The 20,822-nt window shown below is 37.7% G+C and overlaps 2 protein-coding genes across 5 annotated transcripts in view; both read right to left on the minus strand.

Annotated features, from left to right (window-relative positions):
* The window catches only part of LOC127523260 (uncharacterized), a 73,265-nt gene extending 64,096 nt beyond the window's left edge, over positions 1–9,169 (minus strand). Inside the window, exons 1-7 of the mRNA XM_051913775.1 lie at positions 9,127–9,169; positions 8,949–9,031; positions 8,421–8,717; positions 8,289–8,324; positions 2,388–2,684; positions 2,268–2,303; positions 1,158–1,260 (exon numbers count right to left, since the gene is read on the minus strand). Coding sequence (XP_051769735.1) covers positions 1,158–1,260; positions 2,268–2,303; positions 2,388–2,684; positions 8,289–8,324; positions 8,421–8,717; positions 8,949–9,021 — 842 coding nt within the window. The 5' untranslated portion in view covers positions 9,022–9,031; positions 9,127–9,169. The remainder of the gene's footprint in view (positions 1–1,157; positions 1,261–2,267; positions 2,304–2,387; positions 2,685–8,288; positions 8,325–8,420; positions 8,718–8,948; positions 9,032–9,126) is intronic.
* A 2,467-nt stretch (positions 9,170–11,636) lies between these two features.
* Positions 11,637–20,822, minus strand: part of LOC127523251 (PH and SEC7 domain-containing protein 1) — an 81,388-nt gene continuing 72,202 nt past the window's right edge. For 2 of the 4 annotated variants that reach the window (XM_051913760.1, XM_051913759.1), the window contains exons 12-17: positions 19,685–19,857; positions 19,209–19,279; positions 17,405–17,562; positions 16,335–16,479; positions 15,525–15,668; positions 11,637–14,495 (exon numbers count right to left, since the gene is read on the minus strand). In XM_051913760.1, the coding sequence (XP_051769720.1) occupies positions 14,214–14,495; positions 15,525–15,668; positions 16,335–16,479; positions 17,405–17,562; positions 19,209–19,279; positions 19,685–19,857 (973 nt within the window). In that variant the 3' untranslated portion in view covers positions 11,637–14,213. The remainder of the gene's footprint in view (positions 14,496–15,524; positions 15,669–16,334; positions 16,480–17,404; positions 17,563–19,208; positions 19,280–19,684; positions 19,858–20,822) is intronic. The other 2 variants (XR_007932837.1, XM_051913761.1) reach the window with 2 other exon arrangements.

Below are 20,822 nucleotides of genomic sequence, written 5' to 3' on the forward strand. Positions count from 1 at the left end.
TTAATCATAACGAGCGCGGGCTTTCATTGTGACGTTTGCTGCTGCTGAGAATGAAGATGAAGATCGATGGATAAAGGGCTGAATTCGGATCTGTTCCTTACAAACATATGGATTCTAAAGATTGGGAGTACAGCGAACAAATAAAATTGATGTGATTTGTGAATTTGCGCCCTGGTGTATCTTATGGTTGTATTGTCAGTCACTGCATAGGAGAAAACGCCTTCTGTGTCGCACAGCAAACAAACTAAATATTACAAAATGGTTAAAGAATTACAGAAATTTTATTCATAAGGTTTCAAATTGTAGTCTTGTTTAACATTATGTAATCCTCCGAAACGAGCAGCACAAGTCACGAACAGAAATGTTATTTTCATATTAAGTAGATGAGTAAACTGCTTTCAATAAATTCGACTAAAAATCTGTATTGATATGACAATTGAATACAACAGATTTAAAACATTAATGCCACGATTTTAATATTAATACATGGGAATTCATATACATTCACACTTTACGTTACATGATTTACGTTTTATTGCTGTCAATACGTAATTATTTTTACGTTTTAGTACTATAAATACGTCATTGTTGTACGTTTTTGTGTGTATGAAAACATAAGTAAATGTACGTGTGATAGAACCACACTTTATGTAAAAATATACACGTATTCTCATGAGATCACGTTTCAGGTCATGTTATATTTGATATTCTTGTTAAATAGCAACAGTAGCAAATTGTTTTATTGCTATATGACAACTATATAAGAGATTTTTGTAAGTTCTGTAAGTAACCTGAATTCATACTCAATAATAAATAATTATAACAGAATAATATCTTTCTTACCAGGATCTTCAGTGTCAATTTCAGGTTTCATGGGCTCTGTGAACAGATTTTAAACCACTGTTTGAAAATAACATTTGTAAATGTTTATTGAATTATAAACAACACTTTTATATACTGTACCTGTTATGTTCACAGTGAATTCTGTGTTTAATATTCCACACTTTGTTTGTACCAAGAATCTGAAGTGTCCCGTCATTGCTGTAGTTGGAGTGTATCTGCATGTGAAGCTGTTTCTCTGTTCACAGGAGTCCAGAGGAAGATCTTGTCTACAGATTGTTGAGTTTTTATATTTCTCAGTGTATAGAAACGTATACTTTATAATGCAGCATTCAGAGCACTGCTGAGAGACACTGCAGGTGAAAGTTACTTCTTCACCCACAGTTCCAGTCACATCAGCACAGCTCATACTGCAGAGACCTGAAAAAAATAACCATGCATATCATATAATACAGCAACTCAAGAGTGTAGAACATTCAGGGGATGGTTCACTAGAGTTTTTCATGGGTCAATGTAAATAAATCTACATTTAAATTCAAATAAACATTAGTCTATGCATGACCTGACATTTTATTCTTATCCAAAACTAGGTGATGTGAACATTATGGAGCACTAAACACTCATATGTAATGTATATTTCATTCATACTGGAAGCCAGAGGGCGCTTTCTCACAGAAATGACTCAGAAGTAATAATTTATGACAGGAAGTCCCTTATATGGACAAAAGCATCCAGATAATGCTGTAGCTGAATAAAAAGCAGAGACCTTTTGACTAATGAAACATGAAGACAATAAACACACGATTGAAACAATTTATGATTTATGTGTGTTTATCAAGCCAACTCTGGGTATTTTCATAATTAAGTATATGAATAATGCAGCGTTAATAGAAAATAAGAAATAAATAAGGCACACATACTGATCAGCTGTGTCTCTTCACTAACTTTACTACTTCACTAGTATAACTCACCCATCACCATGTTCAGATATTCATCTTTAGAGCATCACAAGTCTTTATTCATTTCTTTGCTTTTTAAAAAACAAGGCGGCACACTCTACAATACCACAGTACTCACACTATTACAAAACTACATATACAGAAAACTAACAGTAAAATCATTTTAATATATATTATGACTTATCAAAATCAGTATTGAGGACATCTTTTAAAAGTCAGACCATCTTCTGCTGTTTCTTGTTGAGATGTTCTTGAATATGGTATGATACTTCTATTAACGTGAACATCAGGTCATGCTATATTTGATATTTTTGTTAAATAGCAACAGTATCAAATTGTATTTAATTTGATACTGTTGCTATATTTATTGCTATATGACAACTATATAAGAGATTTCTGTAAGTTCTGTAAGTAACCTGAATTCATACTCAGTAATAAATAATTATAACCGAATAATATCTTTCTTACCAGGATCTTCAGTGTCAATTTCAGGTCTAATGGGCTCTGTGAACAGATTTTAAACCACTGTTTGAAAATAACATTTGTAAATGTTTATTGAATTATAAACAACACTTTTATATACTGTACCTGTTATGCTCACAGTGAATTCTGTTCTTTTCATTCCATGCGTTGTTTGCAACAAGAATCTGAAGTGTCCCGTCATTGCTGTAGTTGGAGTGTATCTGCATGTGAAGCTGTTTCTCTGTTCACAGGAGCCCAGAGGAAGATCTTGTCTACAGATTGTTGAGTTTTTATATTTCTCAGTGTATAGAAACGTATACTTTATAATGCAGCATTCAGAGCACTGCTGAGAGACACTGCAGGTGAAAGTTACTTCTTCACCCACAGTTCCAGTCACATCAGCACAGCTTATACTGAGGAGATCTGAAAAAAATAACCATGCATATCATATAATACAGCAACTCAAGAGTGTAGAACATTCAGGGGATGGTTCACTAGAGTTTTTCCATGGGCCAATGTGAATAAATCTAGTTTTAAATTCAAAGAAACATTAGTCTATGCATGACCTGACATTTTTATTCTTATCCAAAACTAGGTGATGTGAACATTATGGAGTGCTAAACACTCATATGTAATGTATATTTCATTCATACTGGAAGCCAGAGGGCGCTTTCTCACAGAAATGACTCATCGAAGTAATAATTTAAGACAGGAAGTCCCTTATATGGACAAAAGCATTCAGATATCGCTGTAGCTGAATAAAAAGCAAAAACCTTTTGACTACTGAAACATGAAGACAATAAACACACGATTGAAAATGTATGATTTGTGTGTGTTTATCAAGCCATCTCTGGGTATTTTCATAAGTATATGAATAATGCAGCGCTAAGTGACATAGTAGGCTTTATTACAGTATAGTACTGTATATATTATAAAATATATTTTCTGCCTTATTCTGTGATTAAAATTACATATTGTACTTAAAATCCATGATGACAATGCACATGTGTTTGTAGTATGTAAACCAATCATAAAATTGTCATTAGGACAATACAGAAAAAAAATATTATAGAATAAAAGTTATTGGTTATTGTAACACAGCAAAACACAAATAAAAAAAAATTAAAACATTCTGAATGTCAAATGTGGCAATCTGAAGGCGGCTTGACATCACCAGTGGATAGTTCCTCTGTCAAAGTGAGTGTTTCTGTCTGTGCTTGGACCCAGCAAGCAATATCCAGCATTTTACCATCTAGGACTAGGTTAACATCTCAGTTACGTACGTAACCTTGGTTCCCTGAGTAGGGAACCAAACGCTGCAAATCCGTCGCTACAGGAACACCTTCGGTGTGACAAATGTCTGAAGCCTTTATAACATCACGCCAATTTGATTGGCCAGTAGCGCTTAGCACCGCCCAGAGAATACATCATGTATGCTTCATATCAGCATTCTAGGAGCTGTTTCATCAGATTTTCAAGATAAAGGAAGCTACTACTTAAAGGTAGGGAAATGGCTGGCATTGCAGTGTCTCGTTCCCTATTCACGGAACCAAGGTTACATATGTTACCGAGATGTTCCCTTTCATAGGTTCACTCAACGCCGCAAATCCGTTGTTATGGGAATGTTATACCATAATACCTTCACATACCTGAGAGTAGCTGGAAGACCGTGGAAAGCGTCTGCTCAAGCAGATAAAACTTGGGAGAAAGGAGCCATCTTCACGTCCAGACCATAGAACTTTATAAAGGTGTTCGGAGAGGACCATCCTGCCGCAACACAAACATACTCCAAAGAAGAGCCCTTAAAGAGAGCCGGAGAAGAAGCCATTCCTCTCGTGCAATGAGCGTACACACCTAGAGGCGAAGCCAAGCCATGCGCCTCATAGGCCGAAGAACAGCAGCTCCTTTGTTTTTACTGCCAAAACACACAAAAACGTGTTTCGTTCCACGCCACTGGGATGTACAGTCGACATCAATCTTTAATGCCCTCACCGGGCAGAGGCCAAGAGGTCGCACATCACTTCCAGTCTCCGAGTCAGGAGGGGGAAAACCTCCAAGACCATTTGTTGGGAACGAAAAGGTGTCGAAGCAACCTTAAGAACATATCCTGGCCTTGGTCACACCAAGATTTTAACCAAACCTCGGGCAAAATCCATACAAGAAGCGCTGATTAAAAGAGCCTGTAGATCCCCTATTCTCTTAAGAGAGGATGGAGCCATCAGAAAAACCGTCTTGAGGGTCAAAAACTTTTCTGACACCAACTCCAATGGCTCAAAGGGGTCACCTGTTAACCCCTCTAGAACTTGTGCAGGGCGGAAACAAGAGACCAAGCGGTGACATCCAACAGAAACAACCCCTATCTGTACATGCTTGGCAGACATAGCTGCCACATAAACTTTAAGTGTGACTGGAGCTGCCCCTGCAGAAAAGCAACTCTTCAAGAACTCCAGTACTGAACCGACAGAGCAATGAACTGGGTCCAGGTCACGTTGTCTGCACCAAGAGGCAAACAGCTTCCACTTAAAAGCATACAGGCACCTGTTGGAGTGAGCTTGAGTTAAGAATAGTATCTGTAATCTCAGCCAAGAGAACAGAATACATTAACGGACCCCGCTCAGAGGCCACACCCACAACTTCCATAAGTTCGGACGGGAGTGCCAAATTATACCCTGGGCCTGAGTCAGCAGATCTGGTCTTAGGTTCGACTAACAGATTGACCAGGTCTGAAAACCAAATCTGAGTGGGCCAAAGAGGGGCCACCAACAACAGATCTCAGCTTGTCCAATCGTACCCAGAGCAGCACTGCTGAGAGCAAACGAATTGGTGGAAAGGCAAAAAGACTGGTCCTGGGCCATACATGGGCCGGGGCATCTATCCCCATAGGCGACGGAGGCATCAGGGAGAACCAGAGCGGGCAGTGCGTACTCATGCTCGAAGCAAACAAATCCATTTCCGCTTGGTCAAATCTCTGCCATATGAGGCTCTCCACTTGAGGATGCAGGCTCCATTCTCTGGGTTCTAAGCCCAGCTTCAAGAGTAGGTCTGCTCCTAGGTTCAAATGACCCGGAATGTGAACTGCTCTGACTGACAGAAACCTGGTCTGCGCCCAAAGAAACACACGCTCCGCTAACCTGTACAGACAGTGAGAGTGTAGCCCTCCCTGACGATTCAGGTACGAGACCACAGTCATGTTCTCCCTCCTGATCAATGATCATCTTGCGATGACAACATGCCCCAATCTGAACTCCTCTGTGGAGCAGTGAGAGCCTTGTCCATGGACGCAGAGCATGAAAGCTTGCGTGTGACCAGGACTTTGCGGAAAGGGTGGCAGTGAGGTGAGATCCCTTGGCTTTTGACCCACCATTGGGATGGTCTCATGTGGAACAGGCCCAGCTGAACGACAGGGGACGATGCTGCCACAAGGCCCATCAGTCTGTAACACAGACCAACGTGGATCTATCCTGAAGTGACTCAGACAGTCTTGTAATGACTGAATGCGTGCGGGAGACAATCATGCCCGCATTACGCCAGAATCTAGGTCTGTACCCAGGAAAGTTGTTTGCTGACGTGGCAGCAAGACACTCTTCTAAAGGTTTATGTGTAAACCTAGGCTCCTCAAATGGCGGAGAACTAAGCCACAATGAACTATTGCCAAATCCTGAGATTGAGCTAATATCAACCATTTGTCCAGGTAGTTCAAATCCGGACACCCTAGAGCTGCAGTAGGGCCAGAGCAGCATCCATACATTTTGTAAACGTCTGAGGAGCCAAAGCCAGTTTGAACGGAAGAACGAGGTATTGGTAAGCTTTGCCCTTGAAAGTGAACCTTAAAAAGATTTCCTGCAGAATAAGTTTAGTTCACTTGTTTTACACAAATGTAGCATCTGGACCAGACACACAATTATTCATTTTATTTAATGAATAATCCAGAAACTCTCCCTCACAAGTCCTGTTAACCCATCCCCCACAACTGCAACACACAGGCAGGATAGGTGTCCTGTTCCTGTTTTATTGCTGTCAGGAATGTGCAGAGAAGATAGTGACTCTGACTTAATTTTTTCTGAGAGGGACAAATAAACCCTCTTAATCCTATATATTCTATATATAATCAACAAAAACACAAAAGTTTGGAGAATTTTGGTGTGTACAATCTACAAATCGGCCACAATTCTGAAAAAATGTACACAGCAGTAAAGGGATGACACTCTAAAACATCAAGAGTGCACCCACTCACACACACACACACACACACACACACACACACACACACACACACACACACACACATTATATACACACACTTATGAACTGTGCACATGGAAGTACAGGCTTCCTTCGCATTGTTCTGAGCTTTTTCTTTTTTCTTTTTTTGCAGGAGCTCTGTGTCAAGAGCATAAAAAGTAAAAAAAAAAAAAAAAAGTCACGTGGCATTTTTTATGAATTCTCTTTCTAACACAATGTTTAGGTTTGACTGTAAATCATAATGCAAAAACTAACACTTCAAATCAATATTTCTTACAAAAATATATCTAAAACTTGATAAGAAACAGTCTTTGAGAATGTCTAAATATATATTCATATCCTCAACCTAAAAAAATTAGGTAAATATATCCAAAAACAACTAAGGAATTCACAAGCCTCTCCATAGAGAGCTGTACAAGTATCTAGTGGTTACACCATGGTATTACACATTTTTCTTTTTATACTCTCACCAGATGGCGCTAAAAAAAAATTAAAAAAAAAAAATAAAAATTATTTCAAAGGCCTAGACTCTATTTTAACCTGAAATACTGCATGAATTGAAAAATAGTGAAAAAATATTGGAAAAAAAAAAATTGTATTATTTTCAATGGGAAAAAAATTGATCATAATTATTGCATAAATATTAATTAGTATCATGAAATTCTCTCAAAATACAAAATAAAAAAGTAAAAATATTATTGAACAAAAATAAATTACATTGGTTTTGCTGAGGGAGAAAAAAATTGAATTTTAGGGGTCCGGTCACTTTTGACAGCGAAGAGCACAAGTGTGACTCCCAAACGAGGAAGGGCCTGTTAAAACTAAACTGATGGTTTGCTCAAGGTTGTTGATCTGCTGAATTTCAAACAATGCTGTAACTTTTTGCTTTCCTGTACTCTGCTTCAGCTCTCTCTTTCCCTTGGTAAACTGTATGCATCTATGTGTGTGAATGTTAGTTTAGTTATGTGTTTGTGATTTAGTTAAATAAAACTTGTGTGCACACTCTTGCGAGTTGATTCTGATCTGCTTATAAAACCAATGTCCCTGATAACGATTACGATCACAGCTACGTGCTAAGAAAGAGATATTTTTCTGTGGCCATGGAAAATATCCTTTTTGAAAAGTTGATAGACGATCAATACTGAGTGTTCGCTGGCCGAACAGATTAATTGATTGTACTATTAATTCAGCAACATTAAGTTAATTTGTCTAACTGATTTAAATATTTATAATTAAGTATAATGAGTTACGCTTAATTATTCATACTTCTTTTGAGCTAATTTGCTTACACAAATAAATACATACTGATCAGCTGTGTGGCTCTTCACTAACTTTACTACTTCACTGGTATAACTCACCCATCATCATGTTCAGATATTCATCTTTAGAGCATCACAAGTCTTTATTCATTTCTTTGCTTTTTAAAAAACAAGGCGGCACACTCTACAATACCACAGTACTCACACTATTACAAAACTACATATACAGAAAACTAAGTAAAATCATTTAAAAATATATTATGACTTATCAAAATCAGTATTGAGGACATCTTTTAAAAGTCAGACCATCTTCTGCTGTTTCTTGTTGAGATGTTCTCGAATATGGTATGATACTTCTATTAACATGAACATCAGGTCATGCTATATTTGATATTTTTGTTAAATAACAGTATCAAATTGTGTTATTGCTATATGACAACTATATACAAGCTTTCTGTAAGTTCTGTAAGTAACTTAAATTCATACTCAATAATAAATAATTATAACAGAATAATATCTTTCTTACCAGGAGCTTCAGTTTCAATTTCACGTTCAGTGAGCCCTGTTAATAAACATTAAACCACTGTTAGTAGATTGAAAATAAATGTACAATTGCAAACATTTATTGAATTATAAACAACAGTATTATATACAGTACCTGTTATGTTCACAGTGAATTCTGTTCTTTTTATTCCACATGTTGTTTGCACAAAGAATCTGAATTTTTCTGTCATTGCTGTAGTTGGAGTGTATCTGCATGTGAAGTTGTTTCTCTGTTCACAGGAGCCCTCAGGAAGATCTTGTTTACAGACTGTTGAGTCTTTATATTTCTCAGGGTATTTAAACTTATACCTTGCAATGCAGCATTCAGAGTGCTTCAGAGAGACGCTGCAGATGAAAGTTACTTCTTCACACACAGTTCCAGTCACATTCTTACAGCTTATACTGCAGAGACCTGAAAAATAACAATGTATATCATGTAATACAACACAAGATCCAGCAGCCTCGATTGGAAATGTAATGGTGTATTTATTTAAGGGAAAAAAAGAGCTCAAATGTGTGTTAATTGGAAGAAACAACACATATTACTCCCTCACCATAATGAATTTCCCTCACTTATTGTGTAATGCTTTACATTATCTCAGATTTAGTCCTGCTTCAAAAATCTCACAGTTTATTCTCTTACCATCATCATCTTGACAAACGGCGGTAAATGTCCAAACCAGAATGATCAGTTGCACAGCATTTCCGGCACTCATGGCTTTATTTCTGCAATATAATAAAAGACATTTGCATTTAGAATTAATAAGGAAGTACAACAAATTAAATAGTAGATAAAGACTTTAAAGAGGACGTTCACTTACAGTCTGTATGTCTTCACACTGTGTGAGTTTATTCCACAGTCACAAGAGCAAATAAATAGGTATACACTTTAAGCTCAAAATTACTCAGCTTCCTGTTTTGGCCTGCAGTGGTTTTTGAATGACGCTGTTTATCTTCAGATATGATGTTTGAGTCAAAAAACTGTGGTATGCCACAAATGTCTGTCTTGCTCATGCTATTGCTTATGCTATTATAGTGTCACTAGCACGGTTTGAACTAACATCAAACTAATGGAGAGGGTTGCTTATTGCTTACTGCATTCATAAGCATGTGATATTTGATATGCAAGGAACTCACACAACATAATCCCACATAACATCAGCTAACTCTGGGGTATCAGTGCATATACTAAACACTCTGAAAATGACCTATAATCCTATGATACCCCTTTTACAATAAGTATAAGTCTCTGGTCTCTAAGTCTCTAAGTATAAGAATGTGTCTGTGAAGTTTCAGCTCAAAATACCCCACAGATCATTTATTATATATTATATCAAATTTGCCCCTATTTGGATGTGAGCAAAAACACGCCATTTTTGTGTGTGTCCCTTTAAAAGCAAATGAGCTGCTGCTCCCGGCCCCCTTTCCAGAAGAGGGCGGAGCTTTAACAGCTCGCACTTCGGTTGCTCAACAACAACAAAGCTGGAGAATCTCACGCAGCCAAAATAAGGATTGTCAGTAACGATGTTCAGCCTTACATTGTTCAAACCGGAGTCGACACTGATGGAGAGACTCAGGAAGAAGTTACAACCGTCATGTTAATCTTTTGTGCAAATCCAGCGTTGAATTGACCCTCGTTTGTGAAGCAGTCCGGCGTAAAATGACGGCATGTCAACAACACTCTACTACAACAACTCTTCCTCTTCTCTAAAGCAGCCCAACATGACCTCACCCCCTTTGTTGTGTGTTCTTGGGGGCGGGGTTTATGTAAATTTTAGGGTTAGTGATGTCACCAACCTGGGAAGAAGCTCATTGTAGTCCCTACCAGCCATTTGCTGTATTCTTTAAAATAAATATCTCCCTTTGCATTTAACTTTGAGCGTCGTAACTTTGCAGATGTTGTTTATGCTCAAACAGCAACATTACACACTAACTAAAGTTAAAAAAGTGAAATCTTAATCAAGGACCCCTTTAAAACACTGACCCCTCAAAAAAGTGTTTTAATATAATTCACCTCAATGTGGAAATCAAGTACAGCTAATTGTAAAATAAACAATTCTGAGTTAAATAACTTAACTTCTGCTGTTTTATTACCTACTAAAACACAGTCAAGAATGTCACAAGGGAGTTTTGGTGCATTTCATTATAGTTTGTCATTTATTTCTTTATTCTAGGCCATCATAAAGAGAGGCTGTACAAACACGGTCCTTACAGAACTTTTTACAAGCGAACCACATACTGTATGAAAGACCAGGAACAAAGTGAAAGAATAAAGAAACTTCAAAGGAATAATAATAAAAAAAAAAAGAGTAAACAAAACAAAGTAGTGTTTCCTTCACTTTCACTCTATAACAATATCAGTTTTGTCCTCATTTACAATTATAACAAGCTTAAACAAGCAGCAATCCTCCACCAAGAGTCATCAGACGACACTCAATCAACAACAGAAATGATGCATATATTCACCTCAGAACAAACAAGACACAAGATGCAAATGAGAGCAGAAGAATTTCATGCTGTTTATGTACATTCAGGTGCTGCTTAATTAAAAATATAGTATTATATGATAATCATATTGGTCAGAGGCGACTGATTTCATCATAGCAGGACACGACAGACACGATCTCAGGTCGCAAGTGTGTGTATGTGCAGTTTTAGAGACAATAAATCGACATTTAACCAGACGAGTGGTTACGCCAGGACAGATTACCTCAGTCTACATGAAAAGTAAACAAAATGACAAATAAATATGTATGCAAACACAAACCCAACAGTTTATCAGTGGATCTTTCCACTCTCGTTCTGGTGCTTGTGGCATAAGTATGGCTGAAAACAGCGCTCTCTGCTGGTAGAAGAATGCATTGCAACACTTACATTATATTCATATGACACCTGAGCAGAGAATGGCTTTCCGACTCTATATTCACCTATAATCGCACAAGACTGTTCCACATCATGCTCTCTGGATATACAGCGCTGTATTGATAAAGTGTACTATATTATAGGTACAACAGCAGATTTTATCATCGAAATCAACACTAGTGGTTGATGATGAATTGAGTGAATCTCACAAAACTCGCCAAGGACATGTCAAGGTCATGATTTCACCCCCAAATCAATAAAAATACAATGTTTTTGATGATAAAGCCTATTTTTAGGACCATTACGATTTTTGCATTGTGACATTATTTTCATGACAATATACTGTCATTATCATAATGTCAAAATGTAGGAAAAATGTGTGTGTGTGTGTGTGTGTGTGTGTGTGTGTGTGTGTGTGTGTGTGTGTATGTGTGTATATATATATATATATATATATATATATATATATATATATATATATATATATACATACACACACACACACACACACACATACATACATACATACACACACACATACATGTCACTCTAATAGAGTAAACAGAATCTAATGTGTATTGCCACTAAAAATAATGGGAATTGCAAAGTAAATGCATTACAATAGTGGGATTTGGAGATAAAAGTGCTTATTTGTCATGAAAATAACGTCACAATGCCAATATCAAATAAATAATCCCCTAATAGTCCTAAAAAATCTTTTTTTTTCCTTGACTTTGGGGTGAAATGTGACTTGGACATGTTTTCTTGCAATATTCACCCAAACAACTTTACAAAGTTCATAAACAGACATTTTTTTTTTTCACTTTTAGACCTCTTGTATTTCTTTTGCCCTTTAGACTCACCGTAACACTGTAACTTTCGACTCAAGACTCAGAGAGTTCGTTTTTTACACCACTGAAACACCACACAATATCCGCAAAAGGAACCATGAAAGAAAAACAATGCTCGAGATTGAAATGTGATGCCAGAATCTCGTCACCATGGTCAAACACATGGTACATTCAACGGTTTCAAGCACCCGTTCGAAGTATATTCGTCATCATCGTGTCACAGGAAGCCGCGTGCCGTGTAAATTAAACATCCACATATGCGTTGATCACACAAACAGGCCTATGCTGAATATTGCATGTGGCAGTTTGGATTTTGACAACCACATTCATTATAAGTTTTAAAACATTCCTTATATAGGTGATATATTTTTGCGCATATACACACTCTCTCTCATCGATTACATAAGAAAGCAATAAGGGGAAGTGCGTCTTAAACACTGACTAACTGCATTTAACAGGAAAAAGATGACATTCAGTGCGCTGCGTGGGTAACAGGTTCGTTTGACTCATGAACTACACACCGCGCGCCTCCTCCCGGTTTGTGTTGAACCAAACAAACACCAAAGATTGTCACTAGTCAGCCATGCCGTACACAGCAGACAACATTCAGCCAAGAGAATAATGCAGAAAGACAAGGACAAGAAGCTAAAATAGAGCATATTCAAGAAATGAACTATACAGACAAAAGTTACGCGTCTCTGTTCGTTCGCTTGACTGCAGAAATCATTTTCTCAAACGTTTATTTTTTTGTCTTGTTGTTTCACTAAAAATATCTAAACGACCTTTTGCATATTGATACTTGTTTTCAGAGATAATATCTTGAATTAAGTTTATTTTTCCCGTTTAAAGCATAAATCGAACTAAATTTAGCAATGGTTTGTGCTTAAAAAGTAGAAGGTGGTGTGAGAAAACAAACTTAATTCAAGACTCAATATACAAAAGTTCTCAACTTTTGTCTATTAAGACTTGTTTTCAAAGAATATATATTGAATTAAGTTTATTTTTCTTATTTTGAATTCAATTTTTCCTGTTTAAAGCATAAATGTAACTAAATTGATTGAGGTTTGTGCTTAAAAAACTATGAAAAATCTGCCGATGGGGTGAGAAAACAAACTTAACTCAAGACTCAATATCCAAAACTTGTTTCTCAACTAAATAGATCTCATTTTAATTTTCAGTGAGCAAAATCTAAACATCCTTAAAATGTAATTTTGCTTATTAAGACTTGTTCTCAGAGAATTTATCTTGAATTAAGTTTATTTTTCTTATTTTGAAATCAATTTTTCCTGTTTAAAGCTTAAATCTAACAAAATTTATTGAGGTTTGTGCTTAAAAACCCCCAAAAACAATCTGTCGATGGGGTGAGAAAACAAACTTAATTCAAGACTCAATATCCAAAATTTGTTTCTCAACTAAATAGATCTCGTTTTAAGGACGTTTAAATATTTTTACTGAAAAAAAAAACAAAAATACTGATTAAGCAAATGAGTTCTGCAGTGTAATAATACTTAGTGTTCAGTGCAAAAGACGTTTTAGGGCAAAACGGGGTTTTGCTGCGCAAATGGATGAACTGTAAGGTGTATTTTGTGACTATGATGTCCCTGTGCATTATTGTACAATTACAGATCGCTAATGCTGGAGAACAACATGTAGAAATGACTAGTTGCATACGGGCTAGTTAGTCCAGATACCTGTTTTCTGTTCGTCTACCGGTCCCGAACACCACATGAAAACAGACGCCCGTATGACAAATAACAAGCTTTGTGTTTTACCTGTGACGTCGCCTTGTCGAGCGTTCTCAGGCGTCGTACGCGTGAATTTTTAATATGCCTTGTAAGTCATTTCTAGGGATGCAAAACTAAAAATGTATTTTTATATGGTTTTGAAGATGTTTAGGCACACCAGGCCTTAGTAGTGCGATGAAATGGCTTTAGGCGAAAGGTCGCAGAAGAAACCGAGAACTAGAAGGCAAAGGAACATTTTATGCATCCTCCGAGAAACACGTTCTCCCATCCAGATTCCATAGCACCTTGTATTGTGACATCACCCACCCATCAGCCAATCACAGAGTCAGATTCAGTCAGAATCAACAGCACTTCCTGATGCCACACAGAGCAGGAGGGCGCACCCAGGAAAGAGAGAGACCTCACTTCCTCTCCAGTACAGCGAGCTTCCTGTGGGATGTGGCGGCGGCTTCACTTGCGGACGGCCTGCCGGTAGCTGTGTCTCTGGCCCTGGCCGCGGGAGCAGCCGTTGTTGCCGTTGCCGGGAGGCTCTTGTGCGCCGCAGGCGGCGGTGCTCTGGCTCGGACCGTCTCTGGTGCTGCAGGTCAAACTGCTGTCCTGCAGCGAGGGGCTGGACTGAGCTCTCTGCAGCGCCCCTTCCTCCAGGAGCATGGCTTCAAACACAGACAGGTCATCGTCGCCGCAGCGCTGCTTCGCCCGCAGGAGCATGCTGTACGTCTCGTAGCGCGTTTTCTGAGAGAGAGAGACATTTGATCAAGATTCAGCTGTGCATTGCATTGTGGGTAGCCAGCATACTGCACATTTTGGCAGTAATAGGTCATCCGTGAGTTCATATTTATTGTCGCTGTGTGTCGAAAACTTCTAAAAATGCTACTTTCCAGGAAATTGAAAAACACTATTTTTTAAATAATTAAACACTGCGTTGGCAAAGTTGATACTGTGGATTTATATATGGTCAGCCATGCTGTTAAAGATGAAGTGCAATACAAAGGCTATTTAAGACAGTACTGGCTATGACTCAATGACAAATGCAACACTAAGACCCTCTTCTCCTCTTCTCAAATACATAAAACATTAGCCTTTATATATATATAGTGTTTCTTGAGTAAAGAAAATGCTGTACTTATTAAAGAACCAGTTCTTTATGTACCATTGCATTGCAAACAAGCAAAGATGTTCCAAACTGTGTGCAGCACAGTATTTCCATATAAACATCACTCACTGGTTTAAAAACTAATACATGTTGAGCTGTAAACATACTCTACTGTTCAAAAGTTTGGGGTCAGTAAGATTTTTATTTTTGTTTTTAAGAAATTAATACTTTTATTCTGCTCAAAAGTGACAGTAAAGACATTTATAATGTTACAAAAGATTTCAATTTCAAATAAATGCTTTTAAACTTTCTATTCATCAATAATGCATCACAGTTTCCAATAATCAGAAATGTTTCTTGAGGAGCAAATCATCATATTAGAATGATTTCTGAAGGATCATGTGACTCTGAAGACTGGAGTAATGATGCTGAAAATTCAGCTTTGATCACAGAAATAAATTAGAATTTAAAATATATTACAATAGAAAATTGCTCTTTTAAATTTTAATAATATTTCACAGTATTACTGCATTTTTGATCAAATAAATACAGCCTTGGTTAGAGACTTTTTTCAAAACCATTAAAAAAAAAAATCTTACAGACACTAAACTTTTGAATGCTACGGTACATACTGTACAGTTTGCAGTACACTAGCAGTACTTTTTTACCTCAAACTCTAGATATTCCTCTCTCAGTCGGTACTCTTCAAGTTCGCGACCTTTCACCTTTCGGTCAGGTGGATAAGAGCGCAGTTGTACGAGCTCAGTGGAGATGGAGCGAAATCGGGATTCATGAGCCTGTACCTGCTCCTCCTACACACACACACACACACAGAAACACACACTTTATAATACTGCAGCTTATATAAACTCATATATAAGCACACAAACATGCAGTCTCTGTTACATCACATACTGAGCTACCTTGCTGTCCACTGCCTACATAGACAGCTGCATCACACAAAAAAGGTAAAATAATTATTAATTGTTTTATCAAATAATTATATAATATTTATAAAATTATTATTCATATTTATTTTATTAATATGTTGTTATTATTATTTAATATTTATACTAATTTATTAACATTAGTTGATGCATTAGTTAAAAATTACCTACTATGAACAATATATTTTTACAGCATTTATTAACCTTTGTTAATGTTAGTTAATATAAATACAATTCATTGTTTGTTCATGTTAATTCACAGTGCATTAAAGGTTTCATCAAAAATTTCATCAAAAATATCTTAATTTGTGTTCTGAAGACGAACGAAGGTCTTACAGGTGTGGAACGACATGACGGTGAGTAATTAATGACAGAAATAATTAACCTTTTAACTAATGTTAACAGATACAACTTTGATTTAAAAAAATTTATTGGTAAATGTAGAAATTAGACCTTATGGCAAAGACATATATATTGGATAATGATGAGATACATATGTTAACAACATTTATGCTATTCTGATCATATGACCTGCGATAGCTTGGAGGCGGAGCCTGGCAGCAGTGGTCGACTAAATTTCTTCTGTGAGCCAATGGCAGCAGGGAGGGGCGGGGCTGAAAACATGGCCGCCACCGTGTTGATGCGTGTGATCCAAGACTGCATTTGTTCAGCATTCCTACACAAACAAATCAAATCCATGTCATGACATTAATAAAAAGTCTAAGATAAGTACAAGACTTTAACATTTTCTTAAGCAGTAACTGAGCTCTGAGGTTGTTAAATAATGGTACAGAAACAGTGTGATGAACATTTTTACCAACAACAACAACAACAAAAAAAAAAAAATGTGTTTAATCTTCCCAGAGAAGAACTAGACCACCTATAATCCTAAAGACGGCTCCACCAATCTGTGGAATCACAGTAAAAAAAGCAGTGTTTATGTATGTATAAGTGCAAACATGTACCCACAAAAAAGTGGATTTTCCAGCACAAGCAATGAGAGCTGAAACTGGGGCAAACTTCAACTAGAGCAGAGCAAGTTCTCCTGGGGAACGGGAATGTGTGTGAACACACACACACACACACACACACAGAAAAGAAAGAAACACCGCAGACGGGACTGCATGAGTGTTTGGTCATAAATTGGGCAGAAAAGATGCCAAATGCTGAGCCTCATGCTGTACAGATGATTTATTTCAGTGATTTATTCCAGTTAAAGCTCAATGTTTCTGTTTTTTGTATATAAGCATATGCACATAGATGGTTAAATGATTTTCACAATTGTGTGACACAGATTTGTACATCTGAATGCTCATTTATCTCCTGAGATCTTTCTGCGATGCTGTGACACACAATGCATTTCCAAGTTAAACAGAATATTGAACTAGAACATAATAAAATGTAGGACGGGACTTGACTTTATCTGTGGGGAATTGATAGGATGGTGAATTTAAGAGGAGGTTGGAGGGGAGCAGATGAAAAATAAGCACCAGACGAAAAAGGGAAAATTGTTTTAGAAGTGGTGTTGTTATATTCTGATGACTATGGCACATTTTCCTAAACAAGTATAAGGTCTTTTCTCATACAGAGTGTGAACTCACGGGGCCTGAAAGAGGTAGACTCTCCAGTCAGCGGTCCGGAGGTAAAACACGTTTGGCCGTTTGCTGTAGTCTGTGGCTCGGATGGCCAAGGAATGGTGAATAGACACGGCATTCTTCAAATCCTCATCGGATAGCTGTTTATCCGGCCGATACTCGCCCTGGAAAAACAATGAATTCATTCAATACATGCATCAGAGATGACCTCATAGTGCACTCTCGTAATCATTACTGATTTATTGATCATATTGTCATTCTACTCATTACGTATATTACCATCAAACTGTGTATATCTGGGGAAATGCAACAGCTGTTGGGTACACTTCAAATAAAGGCAAAAACATAATATTTGTTTGAAAGGCACTAAAATATCTTTAGAAATTTCAAAATCCTCATAGTTCAAGAAAGATTGAGCAAATATTGGCAAAAGTGCTGTTACTTAATATACCGGTCAGACCTCATTTAACTGTATAATGAACAAAATTAATATCTATCACACATACAGTATGCAGAGGGATTTAACAGACTTGGTTAAATAAATAAAATAAAATTAAAATATTTAAAATATGCCATGAAATGTATAAATATAAAATGTATAAATAAATAAAAATACAATTAAATGTGAGCATAAATACATTAAATGCATTTATTTATTTTTACACATTTTTATTAAGATTTTTTTTTAGAAGAAAGGAAGGACGGATGAAGGAAGGAAGGAAGGAAGGAAGGAAGGAAGTTAAAAAATGATGGACAGAAGGATGCAAGGAAGGATGGAAGGATGAAGAGAAGGACAGAAGGAAGGAAGGAGGGACAGACAGAAGGAAGGAAGGAAAGGAAGATGTAGGAAGGAAAGAAATGATGGCCAGAAGTATGCAAGGAAGGAAGGAAGGAAGGAAGGATGGATGGATGGATGGATGGACAGAAGGATGTAAGGAAGGAAGGAAGGAAGGACAGACGGAAGGAAGGAAGGAAGGAAAGGAAGATGAAGGAAAGACAGCCAGAACATTGCAAGGAAGGAAGACAGATGAAAGGAAGGAAGGAAGGAAGGAAGGAAAGAAGGACGTATGAACGGACAGAAGGAAGGACAGCCAGAAGGATGCAAGGAAGGACGGAAGGAAGGAAGGAGGGATGGGCGGAAGGAACAAAGGAAGGAAGTGTAGATGTAGGAAGGAAGGACGAACAGAAGGACGTAAAGAAGGAAGGAAGGAAAGGAAGATGTAGGAAGGAAAGAAATGACGGCCAGAAGTATGCAAGGAAGGAAGGATGGAAGGAAGGATTGATGGATGGATGGACAGAAAGATGCAAGGAAGGAAGGAGGGATGGGCGGAAGGAACGAAGGAAGGAAGTGTAGATGTAGGAAGGAAGGACGAACAGAAGGACGTAAAGAAGGACAGAAGGAAGGAAGGAAGGACGGACGGACAGAAGGAAGGACAGAAGGGAAGGAGGGGGGGGACGAAGAAAGGAAGAAGGGATGAAGGAAGGAAGGAAGGAAGGAAGGAAGGGAAGGAAGGGAAGGAAGGGAAGGACAGCCAGAAGATTGCAAGGAAGGAAGGACAGATGGAAGGAAGGAAGGACGGACGTATGAACGGACAGAAGGAAGGACGGCCAGAAGGATGCAAGGAAGGACGGAAGGAAGGAAGGAGGGATGGGCGGAAGGAACGAAGGAAGTAAGTGTAGATATAGGAAGGATAGACGAACAGAAGGACGTAAAGAAGGACAGAAGGGAGGAAGGAAGGACTGAAGGAAAGAAAGAAAGAAAGAAAGAAAGAAGAAAGAAAGAAAGAAAGAAAGAAAGAAAGAAATTCACCTTCTGCAGGTAAAGGATGAGTCCCTTAAGAACAGCATAAAATGTTTTCCATCCTCTTTTCCCACGAGGTGCTGAAATTCACATGAAAAATAAAACAGAAATATAATCAAAACATTTGTGTTTACTAAAGAGTTTTTGATTGAAACCCACAACACCTGCATTTCCTTCTAAACAAATAAATACATATATTTATAGCAGATGTTTTACATATTTGCATTTTGTGACATTGTATGCAAATATAGTACATTCCAGAATCAGTTAAAGGTTCTAGAAGTCTAATATACCGGATACAGAATATGATATAGAATAACAAGAGAAAAATGTCAGGTTTAAATATACTATTTGAAAAGATCAACAAAAGTAATGGAAACTTCCTAAAAGGAGAGAAGTACTTCTGCTATAGTTTCTACATTACATCACTTAAAATAAAGGGATGTGAAATAATCTCGGAATTTTGTGTTCTTTTCAACACTCACTTCTCTTTCCGTCACAGTCAGCGTGGACCTTCCTCACCAAGAAACCTGTTTTATAGAGAAGTGCACCAGATGGAGAAACTAAACCGCTGCCCGTCCGCTTCATTCCTCTGGAGTTTGATTCCCCTCGCTGCTCTCCCAGCTCCGAAAACGACTTACGTAACTCTTCTTCATCGCTGAGGGAGGAAACAGACAAACAAAAAAGAAAATAAAGTACAAAACAGGAAGAAGTGCATAAAAGAGGAGTACAAAACAAAGTGATCTCACAGCATTCGTGATAAACATTGTGTCATTTTTACCATGCCCTGGAATTAGTACAAAACTATATTGAGGAACCTCATATTTTCCTTTTAATGTTCGTTCTAGTGTTCTTTCTATTGCAGTAACTGTGGAAAGAAATCCACCTCCGCCATGTGTTTGGTGTTTAAAGACTATGGGGGTTTGAATCCAGCCCTCTGTCAGACTCGGTGTGATATTTTGGGCCTGTCCTGCTGTGCATCCCGCCTAGAGTGAATAAAAGTATATTCCTCCGACAGTTTTCCCTCTCCACTTCACTCCTGCCGATCGTAAATCCCCCAGAGTGAGGCAGACAGTATCGATCGAGCGCGTGTTGAAGTAAAGTGCTCTTCCCAGCGGGTTTCTCACTCACATCTGCCACCAGAGGTCTGATGCTCTCGGCAGCTGCGCTTCACTGCAGAAATCAGATCAAAGGCTCGATCGTACAGGCCAGACAATTATCGTATGCCACTGCGAGCCTACCGTAGGGTTAAATGGAAGGGTGTTTTAAAGCCCTCATACCATGAAAGATCGATTTTATTTTTGGAAACTGAAGTGTTCAATATACTTTTAAGACATGCTTTAAAGTGCCCCTATTATGCTATTTTAAAGGTATCTAATTTTGTTTCAGAGTCTCCTACAATAAGTTTACAGGCATCCAAGGTCAAAAACACTTTAATTTTCTCATAATATAAATTGCAGCATCACCTCATTTCTCAAAGAGTCTGAAAACGGTTTCTTCAAAGAACAAAGAATGATTTTGTCTCTCTTAACCCCTCCTTTCAGAGAGCCTACTCTGCTCTGATTGGTCAGATGGCCCAGTCTGTTGTGATTGGTCTACTCTGATTGGTCAGATGGCTCAGCC

Source organism: Ctenopharyngodon idella, chromosome 12 (assembly GCF_019924925.1).
Source record: "Ctenopharyngodon idella isolate HZGC_01 chromosome 12, HZGC01, whole genome shotgun sequence".
In the NCBI taxonomy this organism is placed as follows: domain Eukaryota; kingdom Metazoa; phylum Chordata; class Actinopteri; order Cypriniformes; family Xenocyprididae; genus Ctenopharyngodon; species Ctenopharyngodon idella.